The 23,216-nt window shown below is 46.7% G+C and overlaps 1 protein-coding gene across 4 annotated transcripts in view; it reads right to left on the bottom strand.

Annotated features, from left to right (window-relative positions):
- Positions 1 to 345: 345 nt before the first annotated feature.
- ARHGAP25 (Rho GTPase activating protein 25) overlaps positions 346 to 23,216 on the bottom strand; it is an 89,983-nt gene continuing 67,112 nt past the window's right edge. For all 4 annotated transcript variants that reach the window (XM_025470176.3, XM_025470183.3, XM_025470191.3 and 1 more), the window contains 7 exons: positions 22,919 to 23,126; positions 17,815 to 17,947; positions 14,787 to 14,860; positions 8,745 to 8,866; positions 7,737 to 7,933; positions 4,387 to 4,916; positions 346 to 2,183 (listed from right to left, as the gene is read on the bottom strand). In XM_025470176.3, coding sequence (XP_025325961.1) covers positions 1,976 to 2,183; positions 4,387 to 4,916; positions 7,737 to 7,933; positions 8,745 to 8,866; positions 14,787 to 14,860; positions 17,815 to 17,947; positions 22,919 to 23,126 — 1,472 coding nt within the window. In that variant the 3' untranslated portion in view covers positions 346 to 1,975. The remainder of the gene's footprint in view (positions 2,184 to 4,386; positions 4,917 to 7,736; positions 7,934 to 8,744; positions 8,867 to 14,786; positions 14,861 to 17,814; positions 17,948 to 22,918; positions 23,127 to 23,216) is intronic.

The raw sequence follows: 23,216 nt of genomic DNA, 5'->3' as shown, positions 1-23,216 counted from the left end.
TGGGTCTACAACGTAGATCCATCTTCTAGGTCTTAAGCGCCTGTTATCCTAAGTGAGCGAACACATGATAAACCCTAAGTGGGGAGCTCAGAGGATTGTGTTGACTGGGGACAGAACAAAAGGAGCAGGTGATAAAGTCTTTTAAAAAGTGCGGAGAGATGCCTGGGTGACTCGGTCGGCTGAACGTCCGCCCTCAGCTCAGGTCATGACCTCAGGTCCTGGGCTCCAGCCCCGCTCAGCAGGCGGTCGGCCCTTGCCTCTCCCGCTGCCCCTCACCCCCCCACCCCGCTCCGCCGCTCACGCACGATCTTTCTCTCAGATAAATAAAATCTTAAAAAAAAGAAAAAAGGCGTAGGAAGATTTAATATCATCACTAGTCACGAGTTGAGCCAAACTCAGCAGTTTTGCAACCATGTGTAACAATTCTGTTTGCATATTGGAAATAACTGGAAGTTTTTTTTTTTAAAGAAAGAAGTTCTTAGGCTCCACCACCCCCCAAATCCTGATTCTGTCGACACGGGGGTAGGAAGGGTTTGAGCATCAGGTTTGTGCCCCCGTCTGCACCCTTTGCTCCGTGGGGGCGGCGCCACGGCCACAGGCAGGGGGAGGACAACGGGGCGGAGAAAACAAAGAGGAGAAGGAGTGAGAAAACGGAAGCAGAAAAAGGAGTGAGGGCGGAAACCCGCGCAGGGAAGCCCCCCCCCCCCCCACGGAGACCGCAGATCTCAGCCCCGTGGCGCGGCCACCTGCTTGCGGGGTCCGAGTCCGTGCATGGCCGTGATGGGGGGACAGGCGCCTAAGGAGCCCAGGCGACACCTGCTGGGACACCTGCTTCCACTGGTGGCCTCCCGGTGGAAGGCACCTCGAGAACGTGCACGTGTGTCTGGGGCCGTTGCTGCTCCTCGTCTGCGCTGTGTGTGCCTGAGAGAGCGACGCAGCAGCGCGTATGGGATTCCAGGTGGAGGGACCGCTGGGACGCCTCTGCTCCGGTGTTTTCTACCGCTGGGGCGCAGGTCCGCAGAGCCTGGAGAGCGCCTAACCAGGGCGACGGGCCTCACCAGCCCGCGAGGCTGCCTGCGGGGGCGTCCTCCGGTGGGGTGGCCAGGAACCCCCCGCAGCTACTCCCTCCTGTGTCTGGTCCCCTTCAAGAGCCAAAGCACTTTCATTGTGATGAAACAGAATAAAAAAAACCCATTACCGTGACTATTCTTCTCTAAAAGCCACAGCGAGCCTAGAAGGGAGCCCAACACCGTGGTGGGAAAGCGCCGTTCTGGGCCCACCGCCCCGCAGGGGCTCCCGACACACCTGCCTTTTTTGTTCGTTTGTTTGTTTGTTTGTTTGTTTGTTTGAATATACTTCTCTCATCGATTTTGCCTTCATAAATACAAAGTTTATTGCTCGTTTTTGTCTCAGTCTAATAATACGTTTGGGTTTCCAGCCCCCAGGGTAGGCATCCAGGAGGGGCTGGCGGAGCGGGCTCTGGTCAGCAGGTGCAGCGGCCCAGACCACAGCTCACCAGGTGAGCGCAAGAGGGCGAAAGAAAGATCGTCTCCGCCCGGCGTCTCAAGGGCCCCGCGAGGCCATGTGCCTGGATGTATTGTTCCCCCAAAGCAAAAAAACAAAAACAAAAACAAAAAATAACGAGCTAACGCCTCCGTGCAGCCCGCGGCGTCGGCCCTGGGAGAGGGCCTGCCCCGATGCCTCCCCCGGCCCTGGCCTCCGCCGTGGGAGGTTCCGTCTCACCCTCCTGAGACCCCGCTGGGTGACAAGGGCCTTCTGAACAGAGCGGCAGGGGGTCACCGATGTCCCTGCGTCCCTGCTCACCCTCACCTTCCTGTAAATTCCACTGATTAATTTTCCTGGGAAATGGGACGTGTCCCCGCAAATGTCTCCTCCCGACTCCCTGGGGAGTCGTTTGCTTCTCAGTCAGGAGGCGGCGCGCTGGGGGGGCCTCCCCTCGGCTCCCGTGGGCCCCTCACGCGTCGGCCTTGGGCTCTTTCATGGATTTGACGAACTCCTTGACTTCCTCCTCCAGGGCCTTGTTCCTCCTCTCCACGTCCTCCCGGGAGCGTTCCACGTTGCGGAGGCTGATCTCCAGGGCCGCAAACTTCTTCTTCTCCTTCTCCAGCTCCTCGTTGAGCCTCACCACCTTGGCCCACACATCGTAGTTTTCCTTCTCGAGGCTGCGAGGGAAGACATAAGAGAGTGAGAGAACGGGGCCTCCAGACCCCCCCCCCAGCCTCGTCCTTCTCCCCGAGTCCCTTATCCAGCCGTCCCTGTCATCCGGGCGCCTCCCCCAGGTGCCGACCTCCCAGCCCACCTGCGGCCCCAGGTGCGCCGAGTCCCCTTTGCCAGCTAACGCCCGTGTCTTATGCCGTCGGGTTTCTCCTTGTTCTATGGTCTGCATCTTCCACCAGGTAGGGAAGCACCCGACACGACGTGCTTTCCCTGCAGCCCCTCGCGGGTCCTGCCCAACGGCCTGCCGACGGCCCGCGCCCCAGACTTCCCAGCGCACCCCGAGTTCCCACACCTTGGCTCACTCCGCCGGCCTCCACGGCGGAACCAGACCTCCTCTCCCGAGGCCCCTGGGGGCGGGCAATCCGGAGAAGGGCCCGCGGTCACCCGGAGTCTGCTCCGGGCGGGTCCCGGGCTGGCCCCGGCTCTGCCCCGCCCTGCCAAGCTGCATTCGGCCACCGCCCAGGAGCGGGGGCAATGCCATTTTGACGCCCAGGGAAGGCAATCTCAGGACGGGGGGCGGGGGGACCGCATGATGGGACATTTGCTCCAGAATTTCCTTCTGGGAGATGTTGTCTCCCTGCAAGGTCTCCCTGCCCCCGACTAGCCTATTCCTCATAGAAACCTGAGCCCCCGTTTGAACCCAGCCTGGCCTCTCTCTTCAGGGGCCACGTAAGGGCCCCTCTTTCGAGCCCTGCCTACCCCGCCGGTCCCTGCCCAGGGCTCTCCTCCAAGTTTGCACCTGCTTCCCTCTTGCTCTGGGAGAAACCTCAACCAAGGGGATGCTGCGGGGTTTTGACCACTGATGCTGCAGAGAGAGAACCTGGGTGGGCCCGGGAGCCTGACGGGGCCAGGTCCAGATCCCAGCCCTACCGAGGATCCGATGGGTTCCCCCGAGGAATCTTCTCTACTCTTCCCAAGCCCCCATCTCTTCTGTAAAACGGGGGTATTATCCGTCTTACAGCATTGCTGTGCGAATTGCACGAGAAGGCGTCTGAACCACGAAGCTCGGAGCGGACACTACGGACTGGTAACCATCCTCCCAGCTGAGGAGGGAGGACCCCTCCGGGGGGTGAGTTCAGGGGCCTCGGTTCCCCTCAGGAGGAGCGGCCCCTCCGTGGCAGCTGGGGGTCTCCCGACCCTGCCAACGGCAGCCACTCGAGAGCGCGGGGGGGGGGGGGACACTTCCCTGGAGCTGCCTCTGTCACGGACAAGACGGCACGCGCGCGCCCGTCGCATCCCCCAGAGGACGGATCTCAGGTTCTTAGACAAAGGATCTACGCTTTGCTTTTAGGCGGGAAACCTCCTACGTAGAGGGCAAAGAATGGGGGCTCCCGGACGTCTGCCTTCCACGGCCGGAGCCTTAGCAGACTGGAAAGGTACCTGTAACTCGAATACCCCGCTAGTCCACATTTCACGACATCACGATGTGGGTTAATCCCGGCGAAGCTGGATTGAGCTTTACGCTCAGGAAAAGCCGGTGGTGTGAAAAAGATTTCGAGAAAATAGCTTATCTCCCCATGAGAGCAAATTGGGGCTGTGCACCAGCCTATTTAACACAGGAACCCCCTTCTTGAGCCTTCCAGCCTCCTGCCCTGCTTTATTTTTCTCCATAGCATGTTCCGCCCTCTGACAGCATATATTTTAATTACTTATATATATATATATTGCCTGTCTCTTCCTGATAGACGGAAAGCGCTATAAGCACAGGGACCTGTCTGCTTTGTTCAGAGCTACTCCCCAGCAGCAGGCCCGGGGGGTGCCCAATAAACAGTACGGGAGGTACTCAATAAATATTTTCAGAATGGATGAATCACGTTAATATATATTTTAAAAAACCCTAAAGTTCCTCTTAGTTTTTAGAGCATGTCAATCCTTAAAGAACCAGGATTTGAAAATAGTTGCTTAGGCTGTGTAAGCTGCATACTTAACTTTTCATGAATTTAACCTAAAACTGAGAGCTTTCACCAATGTAGTCATCTCAGCATTCCCTTTACCCTTCTCCTTAATTAAGCCCAACTGCTGTAGATTAACGTTTTCTCTAAACTTGAGGTTTTTAAATATCATTTCTTTGGCAGAGGAGAACCATCCCCGTTGCTTCCGCAGGTGGAAGCCCAGTGGCTGCCCAAGGCCCCTCCGCAAGTGACTTACTTTTCGATCTGTTCCTCGTACTTTTGCTTCTGTGTTTCTATTTCCTTTCGCAGCTTCTGGACCACCGTCTGCAAGGATTCAAGTTTCTCCTCGCCAGAGTTCTTTTTCTCAGGCCCAGTTTCAGAGCTGGGGCTGGCAAGAGTTTCTCTCTTGGAGTCACAAGCAGGGGAAGAGGCCGCGGCTGCCTCCTCCCCGGTGGGCCCCGGCAGGGTGGGGACGTTATCGTAGGTGGAAGTCCGCTGGGCGTCGGGATAGTGAGGCACACCTTGAGACAGCGTTCTCCTGTGCCCTTCCCCTGCCTTTACGTCTGAAGGTGACCAGAACTCATTTTTAAAGATCTCCACTTTGCCGCTGTTGGCACCTTGAAACGCTGACGTCAAGAAGCATTTCCGATTAGGGAGCGTCTGAGTCCTTTTTCGTGACTGCAGCTTCCAGTCTCCTAGCTTTTCCCTGGGGGCTTTACTGCTCTCTTCCAGACACCCATCGCTCGGCTGTTGTCCAGTGGGGCTAGTGGCATCCGAGTTGCTGGTCTAGAAGGAAATGGCCATGGATGTCACATGGGTTTTCCCCGTGTGTATCACATTCCCAAGATAAGGATTAGCAACTTGAACGCAAGGATCTTCTGACTGCACACCCATGAAACTCTTAATTAGTAGACCATCTCTTAATTCATCACATTATTGATGATCTGCTTAGTGTTTTTCAAAAGGACATTACACTTGAAGGGAACTAGCTCATGCTCTAGAAATCAATTGTTATTCGTGGTAAGAGAGTCTTACACGAGGATTCTTTCATAGCTTTAGGATAAGGAGGTTTTTCTAACTAGAACTCGAAAATCCAAAAGCCATAAAATATAAGTCTGACAATTTCAACCTACATGGGTGTCCAGGACCCCTCAAATTAAAAAGAACAAACATAAAACAAGGAAAACGCCATATATAAAATCAAAAAAGTAATGACAAATTAGCAAAAATATTTGCAAACATATCACAGACAACAAGTTACTCTCTGCTAGACAAAGTTCATAAAAATTGAGAAGAAAAGGACCAACAACCAACAAAAATATGGACAAAGGATAAGATCAAACAGTTCATAGAGGAAAAGAAAAATGCAACAAGCCCTTACACATAAGAAAAGATGTTCAGCTTCTCTCACTAACAAAGAAACCCAAATCGAAATTAAAATCATTGAAATATCAGGGCTACTGGGTGGCTCAGTTGGTTAAGTGTCACAATCTTGATTTCAGCTGAGGTCATGATCTCAGGGTCATGAGATTGAGCTCTGCCTTGGGCTCCAACCCAGCTTAAGATTTTTTTTCCTTCTCCCTCTGTCCCCCCACCTCCTCTTGCATAGACACTCATGTGCTCACTCACTCTCTCTTTAAACAAGAAAAAAAAAAAGGTGAAATATCAATTTTCACCTATCTGATAAGACACTGCCCCAAATTTGAAAACACATTTTGCTAGTGAAACTGTAAGGAAACAGGTCCTTTTGTGCATTGTTGGTGGAAGTACAAAATGGCACAACCTCTGTTTGACGATTTTAATAAAAACTATACACAAACCTACTTACCAAACTCAGATACCCCAGAATCCCAATTCTGGGAATTTATCCCAGAAATATATCTACCTGTGTATAAAATGAAGCATGGTCAAGGTTATTCATTGCAGCCTTGCTTGCGGTACAAAGGAATGAAAACAACCTGGTCAGATGAGAGGCCTGTCCATGTATTGACCTAAAAGGTCTTCAGGACACACTCTTAAATGGAAAAATGCAAGATAAAGAGTAGTGTGTGCATATGTGTGTGTAGAGAAAGAACAAGAGAATATCCTATTTGCATTAAAAAAAGAAGTAAATAATTTACATTCACATCTGTTTATATTTGCATAAAAGAACACTGGGAGGATAAGTAAGAAACTAATAAAGGCAGGTGACAGATGGAGATAGCAGAGGGAGCAGGATTTTTCAATGTATGTCTTTTTCTCTTTTGGATTTTTTTTGATATGTGCATGTGTATTTTTAAATTAAGTTTAAACATGAAAAAAAGGAAGAAAAACAAAAAAAGAATGAGCCCTAAAATCAGAAAATCAAGGCTCAAGCTCTCCTTCTAACCACGCTAGCAAAACACTTGCTTCCACAACCCCTCCTGGAGTCAGAAGCACCCAGGCCTTGAGGTGAGAACTAGAGCTAAATCCCATTCTGTAACCTCCTAGCATCCTGCTGCTACCTTAGGCCAGCTGGTCAATCTCCCTGAACTCTGCTCCTGAAAGATAACATGTGGGTGACAAATGCTACCCTACAGAGTTATGGTGAGAACCCCAGAGGTGACCTTCTTAAGTTTCCCAGCACAGTGCCTGCCCATAGCTGCCCACACTGTTACAATAAATAGCAGAAACCTGTCAAATAAGCATAATGACATCCACCCTCAAGGGCCACTAATAAGATTTCATTATATGAAGAATGAACATTTCTAAATATTAATTTAATTTGAGAGTGTTGGTAAAATGCATTGTGAACAGACGTCACCTAAGAAAAAACAAAACCACTACCACTACCTACCTTTTCTTCAAGACTTTTTTTTTTTTCTTTTTTTTTCAAGACTTTCCTAATTGTCCTCAGGATTAATAGTACTATAGACAACTTACATTACCGGTCAACCAGAAATGTTAAATTCTACTCTTGGTTACACATAAAGAATTAAGCTGCTACATGAAGTTCATGTTTTTTTTTTAAATATTTGTCTCTATAAATATATAAAAATATTTGAGTTTTGTATATTATTGGCCTCAACAAGTCTACATTTCAGAGGCTGCAGAGTTTTTTGACATTGGGAACGTGAGCCCCAACCCTTCAGTACAAAGGAGGGGTGACATTGCTGAGACAGCTTATCAGGGAATGAGAAATATTACATGAACACATCACATACTCTGAGAAAGAAATCACGTTTCATGGGTTAGCGGAAACCAGTTCTCTCTGGACTTTCACCCGGAATTTTCAACAACTCTTGCTAAAATGCTTATAATGTGATATATAATTTCCCCTATTGACCTTCCCTGGACTGTATTTGGAAAGACTTCCCTTTTACAGTGAGCTTTATTACGGATTCCCGTTGCTCAGTCATTAGGAGACTGGCACACATGTCACTGACCCACCTCTAGGATGCCAACAGAGACTGGATTTTGAAAGAGGCCAGACTTCCAAGATACATTCAAATGGGTCTGTACCATCTGTGCCCACTGTCATGGCGTATCTAAAACTGCCCAAACTGCCACCCTAGACCAACTCTTACATGGAATGACTTGGACTAAAGGAAGAGTCAGAGGGAAGGAAGAATTTTCTCTGCACCTTACCGTGTTACTGAAGCTATCTGCCCTAGAAATTGGAGGGTCTTCAGTGGCATCCCAGCCCACAGAACTTCGAGCTACTGGAGGTTTCTTAGGGTCATTTTTCTGAGCAGGGGGTGAGAGGGGTACATCCTTGGACTTCGGGAAAAGAACTTCATGGTCTCTGATCATCATGGTCATCACTCTTTGGATTTGAGGAGCCCCTGAAAGGTGAAAGAAGAAAAAGATCTGTCGAGCTGGACCATGGCAAGAGGCAGGCAGTCCTCAGGGTCTCCACCCATGGGATGTCTCTAAACTTGGGTCTAAGACCACAGGGCCCAAAAGGACCTCATTTTGCTCTTCATGGGACCCTTCCAAATTGCTTGAGATAGGAGATCATGGTGGAAGTGAAGGGATAGAAGAAGGATATGAGAGTGGGGTGTAAGAGGGTTATTTTCAGCCTATACAGTCCTGTGCATCAGTCTTTGATCAGAAAATAGGTAACATAATATTTTTCTCCCCTGATGTGGTCCTTAATATGACATTTGCTCTCTTGCTGCATGGATAGTACATACATGTCAGATGCACTGCCTTCCAAATCCATGGCAGACATCAATACTCTCTGCTAAGATTTCTGCACAGAGAACCAAGGCGCAGCCACAGAAGTCTTTTCAACACAACTTCACAAGTGGTCTTTCTGTGAATTGTCTTATAAAATCAAACTTGCTTTCTCTACTTTCTTGCAAACTGTTTTCTCTGGTTAAGGTTATTTAAAAGTCATAAGAGACGAAGAAATACTAGCTGTGGTTGTGCTAGCCCTGTTGTACTGTGTACAGAGAGGTCAATTTTTAACCTCTCTGCTCTGCTGTGACCTGGAAAATGGACATAATTCCTGCTCTGCTCCTTTCACAGGGCTATTTCACAGTTGGGGCAAGTAATCAACTGAAAATGCTTGGCAAATTGCAGAGCACTTTGGTAGCTAGATAATTGTTGTCACTTCCTCCGCCCCTGCCTTCCACACAGGACCAGCTGTACCTCTCATGATCACAGCAGGGTCTTCGACCTTTGACCGGATGAGATTCACACCAATCACGGTAGCCAGGTTATCCACGCTCATCTTATTAACAGCACAGTTCAGCTGAATTTCATGTAGGAACCTGTGGACAGCCAGGAAATCCCGTAGTAGGAAATAAGAAATTGCCAGAAGGAAGCTTCCGGGTACCAATGAGATCTCAGAGATGGATCCCATCTCTTCCCTTCTAGTCTCAAGAATGAGACTAGTCTGCTTGGCCCATATGAGTTTAGCTTCACCCTGGAAGATTCAAGATCAAGGCAGAAGAGAAACCAAGAGGAGCCTACCCGGCTGCTGGGGTGGTGTAGGGGATTGGGATGGGCACCCTGTTGGCAGGAGGTAAGATCCGGCTCAGGGAGCTAAGAGGAAACTAGAAGGACTCAAATGAGTATGTGACTACCACTCATCCCAACCTTATAGGCTTATCTCCCAGGCTTTCGGCACCCATCCCACCCACGTTTCCACAGATGAAAACTTTATCATGAGGAGATGTCACAGAGGGAAATCCACAGTGCCTCTTTGCTCTCATCCTCCAATTACAGCACCAAGCATCTCAAATTTTCAGTGGATGCTCAACAACTAGCAATGAATTTTTACTGTAATTCCACCCATTGGAGGCATGAAGCTCTCAGTTTCCCTATAAAAAAATGAAACTAAAAATATCAGCAAAGGAATTTGTAAATACCTCTCCAAAAAACATCTTTATATGGATATGCTGAGGAGAGGGAGGCAAGATAGTAGAAAATTAGGAGTCCTCATTTCATCTCATCCCCCCAAATTTAGCTAGATAATCTTTCAAACCATCCTGAATACCTATGAATTCAACCTGAGATGTAAAGAAAGAACAGGTGGAACAAATAGAAAAGTGACCATTTCTTGCAAGCCACTCTGCACTGGACAAAATGACTAGAAGGACGGATTCACCACAAAAGAAAGAACCAGAAGCAATACTCTCTGCCACAGATCTAATGGAAATGGATTTAAGTAAAATGTCGAAGACAGAATTCAAGATTACATTTTTAAAATTACTGGTGGCTCTTGAAAAAAGAATAAAAGACTCTAACGATTCTCTTACTGCAGAAATAGGATCTAATCAGGCTGAAATTAAAAATACTTTAACTGAGATGCAGTCTAAACTGGATCTCTAACATCCAGGATAAATGAGGCAGAGAGAGTGAGTGCTATAGAGGACAAGTTGATGCAAAGGAAGGAAGCTGAGGAAAGAGAGAAAAACAACTAAGAGCCCACAAGGAGACCCCGAGAATTAAGTGATAGTTTGAGAAGGAATAAAATCCATCTTATTGGGGTTCCATGGTATATGGAGAGAGAAAGAGAACCAGAAAGTATGTTTGAACAAATCATAGCTGAGAACTTCCCTAATCTGGAGAAGGAAACAGGATTCATATCCAAGAGATAGAGAGGAACTCCCACTCCAAAATCAGTAAAAACTGACCAATACCCCAACATATTGTGAAGCTTGCACATTTCAGAGATAAAGAGAAAATCCTAAAAGCAGCCAAAAACAAGAGATTCTTAATTTATATGGGGAGAAATATCAGATTAACAGCAGACCTCTCCACAGACACCTGGCAGGTCAGAAAGAGATGGCATGATATATTTGGGGTACTAAATGAGAAAAACATGCAGCCAAGAATACTTCATCCCACAAGGCTCTCATTCAGAATAGGAGGAGAGAGACGCTGGGTGGCTCAGTGGTTGAGCATCTGCCTTTAGCTCAGGTCCTGATCCCGGGGTCCTGGGATCGAGTCCCACATCAGGCTCCCTGCAGGGAGCCTGCTTCTCCCTCGGCCTGTGTCTCTGCTTCTCTCTCTGTGTCTCTAATGAATAAATAAATAAAATCTTTAAAAAAAAGAATAGAAGGAGAGATAAAGAGCTTCCAGAATAGACAGAAACTGAAAGAACATGTGACCACCAAAACAGATTTGCAAGAAATATTAAGGGGGACCCTGTAAGCAAAGAGGGAGCCCAAAGAAACAATCTGCAGAAACAAGGACTGTATAGATATTAGGATGACACTAAATTCCTCTCTTTCAATAGTTACTCTGAACGTGAATGGGCTAAGTGATCCAGTCAAAAGACACAAGGTATCATACTGGATGAAAAAGCAAGACCCATCTAAATGCTGTCTACAAGAGACTCATCTTAGACCTAGGGACACCTTCAGACTGAATATGAGGGGGTACAGAACCATTTACCATGTGAATAGTCCTCAAAAAAAAGCTGGGGTAGGAATCCTCAAATCAGATAAATTAGTGTTAAACCAAAGACTATACTAAGAGATGAAGAGGGACACTATATCATACTTAAAGGGTCTATCCAACAAGAAGACCTAACAATCATGAATATTTATGTTCCTAATGTGGGAGCAGCCAATTATATCAACCAATTAATAACCAAGTAAAGAGACACATAGATAATAATACATTAACAGTAGGAGACTTCAACACTGAACTCTCAGCCAAGGACAGATCTTCTAAGCACAACATCACCAAACAAACAGGGCTTTTAATGATATGCTGGACCAGATGGATTTCACAGATACATACGGAACTTTCCATCCTAATGCAACAGAATATACATTCTTCTCAAGTGCACGTGGAATTTTCTCCAGAATAGAGCACATACTGGGTCACAAATCAGGTCTCCACTGATACCAAAAGACTGGGATCATTTCCTGCATATTTTCAGACCACAATGCTTTGAAACTAGAACTCAATCACAGGAAGAAATTTGGAAGGAATGTCTTTGGAGGTTAAAGAGCAACCTACTAAAAAAAATCAATGAGTCAATCAGGAAATTAGAGAAGAATTAAAAAGATTCATGCAAACTAATGAAAATGAAAGCAGAACTGTTCCAAATCTTTGGGATACAGCAAAGGCAATCCTAAGAGGGAAATACGGTTCAATACAAGCCTCCTTCAAAAAATTGGAAAAAAATCTCAAATATATAAGCTAACCTTACACCTAAAGGAACTGAAGAAAGAACAGCAATTAAAACCTAAACCAAGCAGGAGAAGAGAAATAATAAATATTAGAGCAGAACTCAATGAAATAGAGACCGGAAGAACTGTAGAACAGATCAACAAAACCAGGAGCTGGTTCTTTGAAAGAATTAATTAGATAGATAAACCCCTAGCCAGCTTTACTAAAAAGGAAAGAGAAAAGACTCAAATTAATAAATCATGAATGAAAGAGGAGAGATCACAACCAATACCAAGGAAATACAAACGATTTTAAAAATGTATTATGAGCAACTATATGCCAACAAATTAGGCAATCTGGAAGAAATGGAGGCATTCCTGGAAAACCTACAAATTACCAAAACTGAAACAGGAGAAATAGAAAACCTGAACAGGCCAATAACCAGGGAGGAAATTGAAGCAGTCATCTAAAACCTCCCAAGACACAAAAGTCCAGGGCTTCCCAGGGGAATTCTATCAAACACTTAAAGAAGAGATAATACCTATTCTACTAAAGCTGCTTCAAAGGATAGAAATGGAAGGAAAACTTCCAAACTTGTTTTAAGAGGCCAGCATCACTTTGATCTCAAAACCAGACAAAGATCCCACCAAAAAGGAGAATAATAGGCCAATATCCCTGATGAACACAGATGCAAACATTTCTCACCAACATACTAGCTAGTAGGATCCAACAGTATATTAAGAGGATTATTCACCATGACCAAGTGGGCTTTATCCCTGGGATGCAAGGGTGGTTCAACACTTGTAAAACAATCAACATGATAGATCATATTAATAAAAGACATCTCAATAGATGCAGAGAAAGCATTTGACAAAATACAGCATCCTTCAAAGTGTAGAGGGAACATATCTCAATATCATAGAAGCCATCTACGAAAAGCCCACAGCAAATATCATTCTCAATGGGGAAAAACTGAATGCCTTTCCCCTTAGATCAGGAACACGACAGGGATGTCCACTCTCATCACTGCTATCCAACATAGTACCGGAAGCCCTAGCCTCAGCAATCAGGCAACAAAAAGAAATAAAAGGCATTCAAATTGGTAAAGAAGAAGTCAAACTCTCCCTCTTCGCAGATGACATGATACTGTACCTAGAAAACCCAAAAGACTCCACCCCAAGATCGCTAGAACTCATACAGCAATTCGGCAGTGTGGCAGGATACAAAATCAATGCCCAGAAATCAGTGGCATTTCTATACACTAACAATGGGACTTAAGAAAGAGAAATTAAGGAGTCAATCCATTTACAGTTGCACCCAAAAGCATAAGATACCTAGGAATAACCTAACCAAAGGGGTAAAGGATCTGTACTCTAAAAACTACAGAACACTTCTGAAAGAAATTAAGGAAGACTCAAAGAGATGGAAAAATAGTCCATGCTCATGGATTGGAAGAATTAATATGGTTAAAATGTCAATGCTACCCTGGGCAATGTATATATTCAATGCAATTGCTATCAAAATACCATGGACTTTCTTCACAGAGTTGGAACAAATAATCCCAAGATTTGTATGGAACCAGAAAAGTTTCCGAATGGCCAAACGAATGTTGAAAAAGAAAACCAAAGCTGGTGGCATCACAATTATGGACTTTAAGCTGTTACAAAGCTGTGATCATCAAGACAGTGTGGTCCTGGCACAACAACAGATACACAGATCAATGGAACAGAAGAGAGAACTTGAAATGGGCCCCCAACTCTATGGTCAACTAATCTTCAACAAAGCAGGAACGAATATCCACTGGAAAAAAGACACATCTCAACAAATGGTGCTGGGAAAATTGGACAGTCACACCCAGAAGAATGGAACCGGACCATTCTCTTACACCAGACACAAAGCTACACTCAAAATGGATGAAAGATCTAAATGTGAGACAAGAGTCCATCAAAATCCTAGAGGACAACACAGGCCACAACTTCTTTGACCTTGGTCACAGCGACTTCTCGCTAGACATTTCTACGAAAGCAAAGGAAACAAAAGCAAAAATGAACTATTGGGACTTCATCAAGATAAAAAGCTCCTGCACAGCAAAGGAAATAGTCAATAAAACTAAAAGACAACCTACAGGATGGGAGAAGGTATTTGCAAACGACACATCAGATAAAAGGGCTGGTATCCAAGATGTATAAAGAACTTGTCAAACTCTACACCCAAAGAACAAGTAATCCAGTCAAGACATGGGCAGAAGACATGAACAGGCATTTCCCCAAAGACGACATAGACGTGGCCAATAAGCACATGAGAAAATGCTCCGCATCACTTATCATCAGGGAAATACAGATCAAAACCACAACGAGATCCCACCTCACACCAGCGAGAATGGCTAAAATTAACACAGGAAACAACAAAGGTTGGTGAGGATGTGGAGAAAGGGGAACCTCTTATACTGTGGGTGGGAACGCAAGCTGGTGCAGCCACTCTGAAAAATAGGGTCGAAGTTCGTTAAGTTAAAAATAGACCTGCCCTACGACCCAGCAATTGCACTGCTGGGGATTTATCCCAAGATACAGATGCAGTGAAACGCCGGGACACCTGCACCCCAGTGTTCACAGCAGCAGTGTCCACGATAGCCAACTGTGGGTCAATCTACATGCTCCATGTCACTACAGAGATTGCACACAGCAGGTCCCCAGAAAGGGAAATGAGTGGCCTGAAATGAATGTCTCTAAGGCACTAAGTTATGGCCCAGAGCCAGGAAGATGGGAGATCATTCTAGAAACATTTTAAGGATTCTGGGTGTTACTGCATGTCCCGGGACTCCAGGCAGCACTGCGACAGCACTGAAGGAAGACGCATGTTCACTTTGTGAGCCGATCAGACTTTCAGTGGGTCTTTTTCATTATGTTGTGGATAAAGGGAACTGCTTTGGCGCCGCGGGAATACAGTTGATCTTCCCAAGGTCTGCAGCAGAAGCTCTGAGTTCACAGAGACGTTCTTTCCTCCTCTAACCGGGGGCTTCTTTCTGATACAGTTGGCTGGAAACTGATGCCAGGGGATTCTTACCTGCACAGGTAGCTCAGGAGGCTGTAGTTGTCTCGAGGAAGGAGGGACAGCTGCTTCACCAACTCCTGCTGCGCCTGGGAAGAGATTTTAACACCGTAAACAAGCCTGCTCCCTCGCCAGCCAGGAGCCTCTGGAACACAGGGAACAAAACTGGCGGTTCTGTGCAGAGGGAACACCGGCAGTCATTCCTGTTCCCGTAGCTTGTGGTATGTGTGTGTACATGTGTGTTTTAAGATTTTATTTTTTTTACTTAACAGAGAGAGAGCACAAGCAGGGGGAGCTGCAGAGGGAGAGCGAGAAGCAGAGTCCCCGCTGGGCAGGGAGCCCAAAGGGGTGCTCAATCCCAGGACCCCGAGATCATGACTCAAGCCTAAGGTGGACATTGAACCAGCTGAGCCCCAGTTTTTGTGTTTTTTAAAAAGCTTTTTACTTTGAAATAATTATAAAATCCGAGGAAACTGAAAAAAAAAAAAAAAAAACCCAGCATGTAGAGGCACACAGGTTGCTTTGCTTTGTTTTTTAGCATATTTTTTTCATTGTCTCGAATCACACCCTCTTCCCCAGCTCAGAGCTACTCTAAAGCCAGGACAATTCGATGACTCATACAATATTTGTTTGCTCAGTGAATGCTTGCGATGTAACACTGCAGTAAAGAACCGGATCATCACCAAACACCCCAAGTCATTTTAAAAGTATTGAGAAAAGAAAAAAAAAAAAATCAGTATTGAGAGAAGGAAGTTTCTGAGAAGGGTTTTGTTTTTTTTTTGTTTTTGTTTTTTTTGTTTTTTTCTGAGAAGGGTTTTAAGCAATGTGGCCTTGCTGAGACCTGCTGGCACACAGGACAGGCTGACTAATCTGGGGGAGGGGAGCAGGTAAAGGTCAGAATGTTCTAGATCCATGAGACTATCATACAAAGAATGCATGTGCCGGCGGGGGTTGGCGGGGGAGGTATGAGAAGTTGTCTGGAACGTGGATTTTTTTAGTCAACTTTTAAACCTTATTCCATAAAATGTTATTATTTTCACAAAGGTACGCTGATATGCCCGAATTAAGACTTTTCATGTCCTCTTCTCACCCCTGACCAAAAACAAATAAATAAATAAATCATAAATCATGCACAAAATCATGCACACAGCTACTAATTCTCAAGTGGCTTGGGGTATTTGGTTCTAGTCCGTTCTTTAACGGATCGTTACATCCCAGGAAGGCTGTTACCATGTTGCCGAGGAAGGTCTATACAAGATCATGCAACCTACCTTTTCTTTTAAAAAAAGATTTCATTTATTTATTCATGAGAGACACACAGAGAGAGAGAGAGAGAGAGAGAGAGGCAGAGACACAGGCAGAGGGAGAAGCAGGCTCCATGCAGGGAGACCGATGTGGGACTCGATCCCGGGACCCCGGGGTCTCACCCTGGGCCGGAGGCAGGCGCTAAACCACTGAGCCACCCGGGGATCCCAGCAACCTAACTCTTGTGCCAGAAAAGAGCTACACTGGCTCCAGCCTGTTAGCAGCAGCACTATCACCCCGTTCATTTCCTAATGTTGAAATACAAAATCAGGATCCCCTTAAATCATGAAGTTTTTCATCCTGAGTCAGGAAAGAAGTTCTCATAGCTGTGCTTTCTACCAGGTTGAGGGGACTATTGCTGTATTGTTTAAAAATGATAATAACTAACATATATATATATATATATATATATATATATATATATATTTGTTATGTTGTATAATCCCAGAAAATAATATATATTATTGTCATTATTTATTATTTTCTAAGGGTATACTACATAAGAAATTATAAATAGAGAATAAATCTCTCCCTAAACCAATAATTAAAGATAAAAATATTGTTAATTTTTAAATTAAAAATAATTTAAAGACGTCACTCACCTACCTCATATCCTTTGTCCTCAAAACTATCCTAAGTATAGCAGATGTTATGCTAAAGCTTGTTTCAGTTTGTGCTGTCTGGTACAACAGCTACTTGACACAAGTGACTATTTTAAGTATTTGAAAAAATAAAATGAAATCAGGAATTTGGTTCTTTAGTTGAACCAGCCACGTTTCAAGCGCCCAATGACCATGTGTGGGTTAGTTGTCACCATATTGACCAATGACACCACCTACCCGTGCACCACGATAGAATGCTGTGTTGCTCTGAATAAATAAACTCTCATAGAAAATGCTTAATTTGCCTAATGGCAAAATCAAAGTTAAATCCAGGTCTTCACTGGAGGCTTTTCCAAGTACCACTTCACCAAAAAGAGCGTTAACCCAGTATTGCTAAGAACTAACATCCCAGAACTGGGGAGTGAGACCCCAATTATTAGCAACATAATAAAAATGTATCCTTCGGGCATTTGGTTTTGCGAATCCAGGTTAAAATTCATGAACATCTTATTGTTGTTAGATGGGTTTTCCTGGTTTCTTTCGTTGGTTGGTTTGTTTAATTAACATGACTCCAGTGCAGTGAGTGTGGACTGTAAGACCTTCCAGGAGACGATTTACACAAGGTCACAAATCCCGCAGGCGAACTCGTGCGCTCTGCCGAGCAAGCTGCCGCGGATGCCGGCCACGGCCCTGTAAGCAAAGGGAAAGCTCCTTGTCCTTCCCTTCTCCAGCACATGCCTTCCTTGTATGGCCGTGCTGACTCTCACCGTCACTGTGGAACTAGAACGTCCTCACCTCTCACCCGACTTCCAGGCTGGTCGGCGCGTCCTTGTGTCCCACTGGGCCTCGGCAAGGCCATACTGCTTGGAACCTTGCTCAGCAGCTTCCTCTTTTTCTTGTTAAACTGGCTTGAGTGTGTTCACTATAGTCCATCTGCACTGGATTGTCATATCCCAGCAAGACTGTCCCTATGCTTGGCCTCAATTGCCTTTTGTTCCTGACAAAGTTCCAATGTGACAAAGTATCCCACTAAAAGGTGTAGGTCCCTGACCTACTGTTGCTCGCCCACCAGAATCGTGTTCAATAACTATCACCTTCTTACAAAGCAGGACAGCTAACTCTAATGAGATACAAACCTTTGCCTCATCCGCATTCATGAGCTGCCCACATAGCAGGAACCCCTCGTACTGGCTCCAGGGAACCACTGGCTCCGGGAGGTCTCGGAGGTAGAGCTTTAACAGGGAGGCCACTGTGTGCACATCCGTATCTCTGCAAAAAAATAAGCAATGTCCTTTGAAAGTGAAACTCCAGAACATTCCTCACCTCTCCCTTGGTGATGCACTGAACAGAATCCTAGGTTCCGAAAGGGAGTTTTGCAAAGGAGAAGAGTCTGATAAAGATGTATTCAAACAGAACATCTTTGCTAATCTTCTTGGGAATAATGATTCCCAACACCGTTTCCTTTATCTCTTCCACCCACCTCAAAGGTAAGTTCAAGGTCTACCTTTCCATTAATCTTATTAAGTTATTTTTATCTTTACCTCTTTCTTTTTCCTCCAAGTCACCTAGTACCTCACAATTTTGCATTCTCTACTTAGTCTCTAATTTTTCCTGTGATAACTCATTTATATCCATGGCCCACGATCTCTTTAAACTCTCCGAGAGCTTAAAACATTTCTGGGATTCATTCATCTATTTGCACGATCATGCACTCGGTCAGTAAGTATTGAGAGAACCTACTAGGTTCAAGATTCTAGGTCAACCACTGGGATTTCAGCAGTGAACCTGAGGGATACACACGACACTTGGCCTGATGGGCCACAGAGCCATGCAGACTCAAACATTACCAAGTCATTACAATATTGTGACGTTAGTAGCACAAAAAAGAGGTCCAGGTCCTGAGGATGTATGGAAGTATGAAAAAGGGACACCCAGTGCAGAGTTGGGGAGTGAGATGGGACAAGATTGGAAGAGTGGCAAGGAGTTACAGCACGGGGAAGGGAGCACATGTACCAGCCCGGAGGGTGGGGAGCAGAGACCCTGCTGCAGAAAGAGAGGCAGCATTCAGATGACTGCCTGTTCAGTGAAGGAGTCTTGGGTTTTTCAGCTCAGCTTCTCCAGTTTACCACAGGAATGGGCAAACCATGGCCCAGGAGTCGAATCTGGCCCACTGCCTGTATCCGCACAGCCCCTGAGCTAAGAATGAGTTTCATGTTTTCAAATGGTTGGGAACAAAAGTCAAAAGAAGCCTATTTAAAAAAAAAAAAAAAAAAAAAAAAAAAAAAGAAGCCTATTTCACGGCCTGGGGAAATGATGTGAAATTTGAATTTCAGCACCCATACGGTGTCCCCGGAATACCATCATGCTCATGCATTTTTGCATCGTCTCTGGCTGATTTTGCGCTGTAACTCTGCTAAGAGCAGAGCCGAGTAGCTGCAGCAGAAACCATCTGGCCTGCAGAGCCTCGATATTTCACACGCAGCCCTGTATCAAAGTCTGCTGACTGCTCGTTCATAGAGCTAATGCGTTTGTTCTGCAGCTCTAGAAGAGAAAATAAGTCTGGATCTACCGTATGTTTGAGGTTCATTAGTGAAGCGATTATTTACTTCATATTTATTTACCTCATTAAAAAAAAATGGTGTTCTTAAGCAACTGTCCTGGTTGTATTTTGAAAAGCTCTGATGCGGTAGGAGGTTTGGGCAGCTACGGTGTGTCCTGGGTTTCAGTGATGGGGAATGTAGAATCGGCCGCGTGGAAGTGGCTCCCGAAGAAGGGACAGGAGGGGTCGGTTTGGCCAGAAGGAGGAGAAGAGAAGAATGGAGGGAGCAGAAGCAAGAGCATCAGGACTTGACTGTGAACTTCTGTCTTGACATCGTGGGTAAGCTTTGTCGTTGGCTTTTGCCAGCCCGTTTGGAGCTGTCTTCTGAAACGGGGCCCCCTTCGCAGCCTGTGGGCTTCTCTTCCTCAGAAGGAGAACTCGAGCTGGCATGAGCCCTGACCGTGCTCCACTGCTGCCGCAGGAAATTGGGGCTGGGAACCATTCACTTAAGGTGGGGATTCTGGAAAAGCCTTCTCTGCTGAGTCACTGCCTAAAAATACTCCTGGGCGAAGACTTCTTGTTAAAATGCACGAGACGTTCCCAAGAAGATGGCGGAAGGACAACCAGCTGACAACTTTGCGGGGGGTGGGCATTCCCCTAAAGTCCCAGAGCGGCTTCTCCTCAAGCCCCAGCATTGCAATCCTCTCTATGGTTTTAGTCAGAATCCAGGGCCTCTCCCTCACCCCGCCTCCAATTATGCTCCCCAAGCCCCTCAATTCTATCCGAATGTCATGTGAATCGCTCTAAGTCCCACCCCCACCCCCCAAACACTGCCCTGTTTCGGAAGGCAAGGCCTTTTGCCAAGATCCCGCCCCAGCTTCCTATGTGGCCTCCTGCCTCCACGCGGTTGGTTCCGTTCTCTGACCTTCCATCCACTGCCTGGCACAGCGCCCAACACAAAAAATAGACCCAAGCAACGAATGTCGCAAACAACAATTTGAAGTAAGAAAATATAGATAACACGTTTAAAAAAAAAAAAAAAGAATCTTTTAAAGATAAATGGCAATAACAAAACCCACAAACTACTAGATAGTTCAATCAGAAGAAACTACAATAGCAAAAATATCCAACATTAGAAATAAAGAAAGGGCTGTAACCACTGATGTAGGGTAGCTGCTTCAAAGCTATAACCAAAGAATGCAATTATCTGTGTAAAGCATCTTGGAACATTTAATACCAGAGGAAGCTTCCCGATTCATTTTATCGGGGGAAGACAATGCTGCTTGTCCTGGCTAACTCCTCGTGCCTGCTTAATGTGTCTGGGCGAAGTGTCATTTCTTCTTGGAGCTCTCCCTAAATCCACTAGAATATGTCAAAAGGTTCCTATTCTGCAACACCAGTGTGTATTGGGGGGGGGGGCGGTGGCGTGCACGAGGATGGTGCAATCCATCAAGCGTCCCACTCTTGGTTTTGGCTCAGGTCATGATCTCAGGGTTCTGAGATCGAGCCCTGCGTTGGGCTCAATGTGGGGTCTGCTTAAGATTGTCTCTCCCTCTGCCCCTTCCCCCACTCTCTTTCTCTCTAATAAATAAATGCATATATTTTTTGAAAAGGCTCCAGTTCCAAGTTCTCGTGGTACCATCTAGTTTTCAACTTGAGCACCTAACACAATAGAAATTATACAATTATTTCTATAAATCTCTGGTTTAATGTCTGTGCCCCCGTTGTAGCAGGGCCAGAGCAGTTGCCACTGTTAGAGTCTAAATTTCCAGCATGATTTTTCCTGAGTTTGGCTATTCCTTCACCCCAATGAAATATCTTTAAATGGCTTTTCTTAAGTCAAGGACTAAGGGCAACACCCTTAGTGTTTGAGTTCAACACCCGAGATTAGCCCAGGCGCCACGAGTGGCTCTCCCTGGTAGCCCTGGGCTTCAGATGTGGCACATCTGCATGTTTCTCACAGAAATATAGGCATCAGAGGTGTATTCGTTCTGTGGCCAGATAGTGTCCAGCTCAGCAGAAACTTAACAAAGAGATTTTAAAATTCATATGCAAATGTTTAATGAGAATCAGATACAGCTGCACTAGAATCTGCCAAACAATAGCTCCTTTGCCTCTCTTCATTCCGTGAGACGATCTGGGGCATCTCAAACCACACATATGACAAGTGTAGGGGATCTAGATGAGCATCCACAAGGATTACATAGACCCCAAAATCGGCCCTGGGAGGACTCTCAAGAGCCCGGGGTGACCCTTCCTATTTCTAGGCGTGCAAACTCTACTTCTTGGTTCTGGGGGTGGAGAGGTCATGACGAGCTAAGCTTCCTTCTTTCAGCCCCAAATATTTCACAGGAATCAAAGACTATGACTCCGCCACCCAGGCTGACATTATAGGTACATAAAATCAAGCCCAGGGCAAGTGTGTGACGAACGCCTGCAATCACCTCTATTCCTCCTGGCTCACTGTTCACATTGCTTTAGCAATAACCCACCTGTATCTTTTTGATCAACTCAAAGCTAACGAAGAACGGAAGAAGAAAACTGGATATAAAGGAGGCGAGCTTCGGTGAACAGGTGCCTGATGATGAATCGCAATTTATAGTGCTGCTGAGGGCTCCGTACACTGGTGCCCACAACCCGCCGTAGTTCCAGTAGCAACCGCACCCGTTGCTTCCCTGTACAAGTACGGCACCCTTGGTAGGTCAACCTGCTGCACGCCGACGGCGGCAAAGCCAGTCAGTGGTGGTCCAAGCTCAGGCCGTGGCTGTGAGACCCGAGAGAGCAGGTGGCATCAGAGATGCTGCAGAGGGAGAACAGCCATCGCCGGTGGCTGGGGTGGACGGTGGGAAGGGGGAGCTCATGGCACTTCATGATTTTCCCAGGATCAGCCCCGTTCCTAGGTCCTTCTAAATAACCTCGTGGGGAATTGCAACCTTTGGGAAGCAGATAGGGTTTAGGCCTGTCTCACCAAATCTTGATTTATGGGCTGCTGATTTGGAAAGAACAATGGCTCTTTCTTGCCAGCGGGACAAGCACACACAGGCAACCAGGGCAAATATTGCACAAGAGGCGGAGACTGTCCAATGTCGGGGTGGAGGCGGTACTAGCTGACGGTGGCAGAGCTGACAACCTCGGTGGGGCAGCCGGGAGGTGGGGGGCAGGTAGGCCATGATGAGAAGAATTGTCACTACAGCTGCCGTGCCCCCGCCCCAGACCTGGGCAACCTCCACGGGGGACACAGGGAAGGATGCCAGCTGCCACGGCATCACGTACTCTCTCCGAAGAGGCTCCAAACTGAGTTCCCAGGTGGACACCACTGTGTCTCCCAAACCAAGCAGAAGCCCTGGCTCTGGCTCTTTTTGGAAAGCCGAGCCCTCGGGCACAGACACGGCACGCGGTCCACCCAGCGAGTGTGCGCAGCCCGCTCAGCCCTCCCGTGGTTTGCACCTGCCCCGAGTGGGGCTTTGAGCGAGCTCCCACCTTCCCCCCTCCCGCCTCGGCACCTCCCCAACATCCCCCGACTGCCCGGCAAGGCCCGGCTTCGGGTTCACAGCATCGCTCACTTAAGTGGTCGGTACAACAGAAGGCTCTCTCGGTTGCCAGTGGGGCTCTGGGGGCATCTGTGGGTCCCCCAGCTCGGCTGGTAGAGGGAGGGCTCCGAGCCCACTGGGGCTGGGGACGGCGGGCCCAGGGCCGTGTACCTGTCGAAGGAGGGCCGCTCCCCGGCATCGAAAGCATCTCTGAGTTGCTTCACCAGGTTGTCCTGCCCAGGGAGCCGGAAGATGCCCTCTTCATGTAGGCCGTGCTGGAGGATGAACTCTGCACACTTCTCCACGAGGATGGGCACCAGGTGGGGGCCGAATTTCTGCTCATAGGCCACCGTCTCATCCAAACGCTGGCCAAACACAGCTGGGAAGAGAAAAACAGGACCCGCTCATCGCTCTGCCCTCCGTTGGATGAACTGAAAGGTCAAAGTGCTGCGCCTCTAGCTAGACTCGT

The sequence above is a fragment of the Canis lupus genome, chromosome 10 (genome assembly GCF_003254725.2).
Source record: "Canis lupus dingo isolate Sandy chromosome 10, ASM325472v2, whole genome shotgun sequence".
In the NCBI taxonomy this organism is placed as follows: domain Eukaryota; kingdom Metazoa; phylum Chordata; class Mammalia; order Carnivora; family Canidae; genus Canis; species Canis lupus.
The sequence above is the reverse complement of the archived record's forward strand: the minus strand, read 5'-3'. Positions and strand labels throughout refer to the sequence as shown.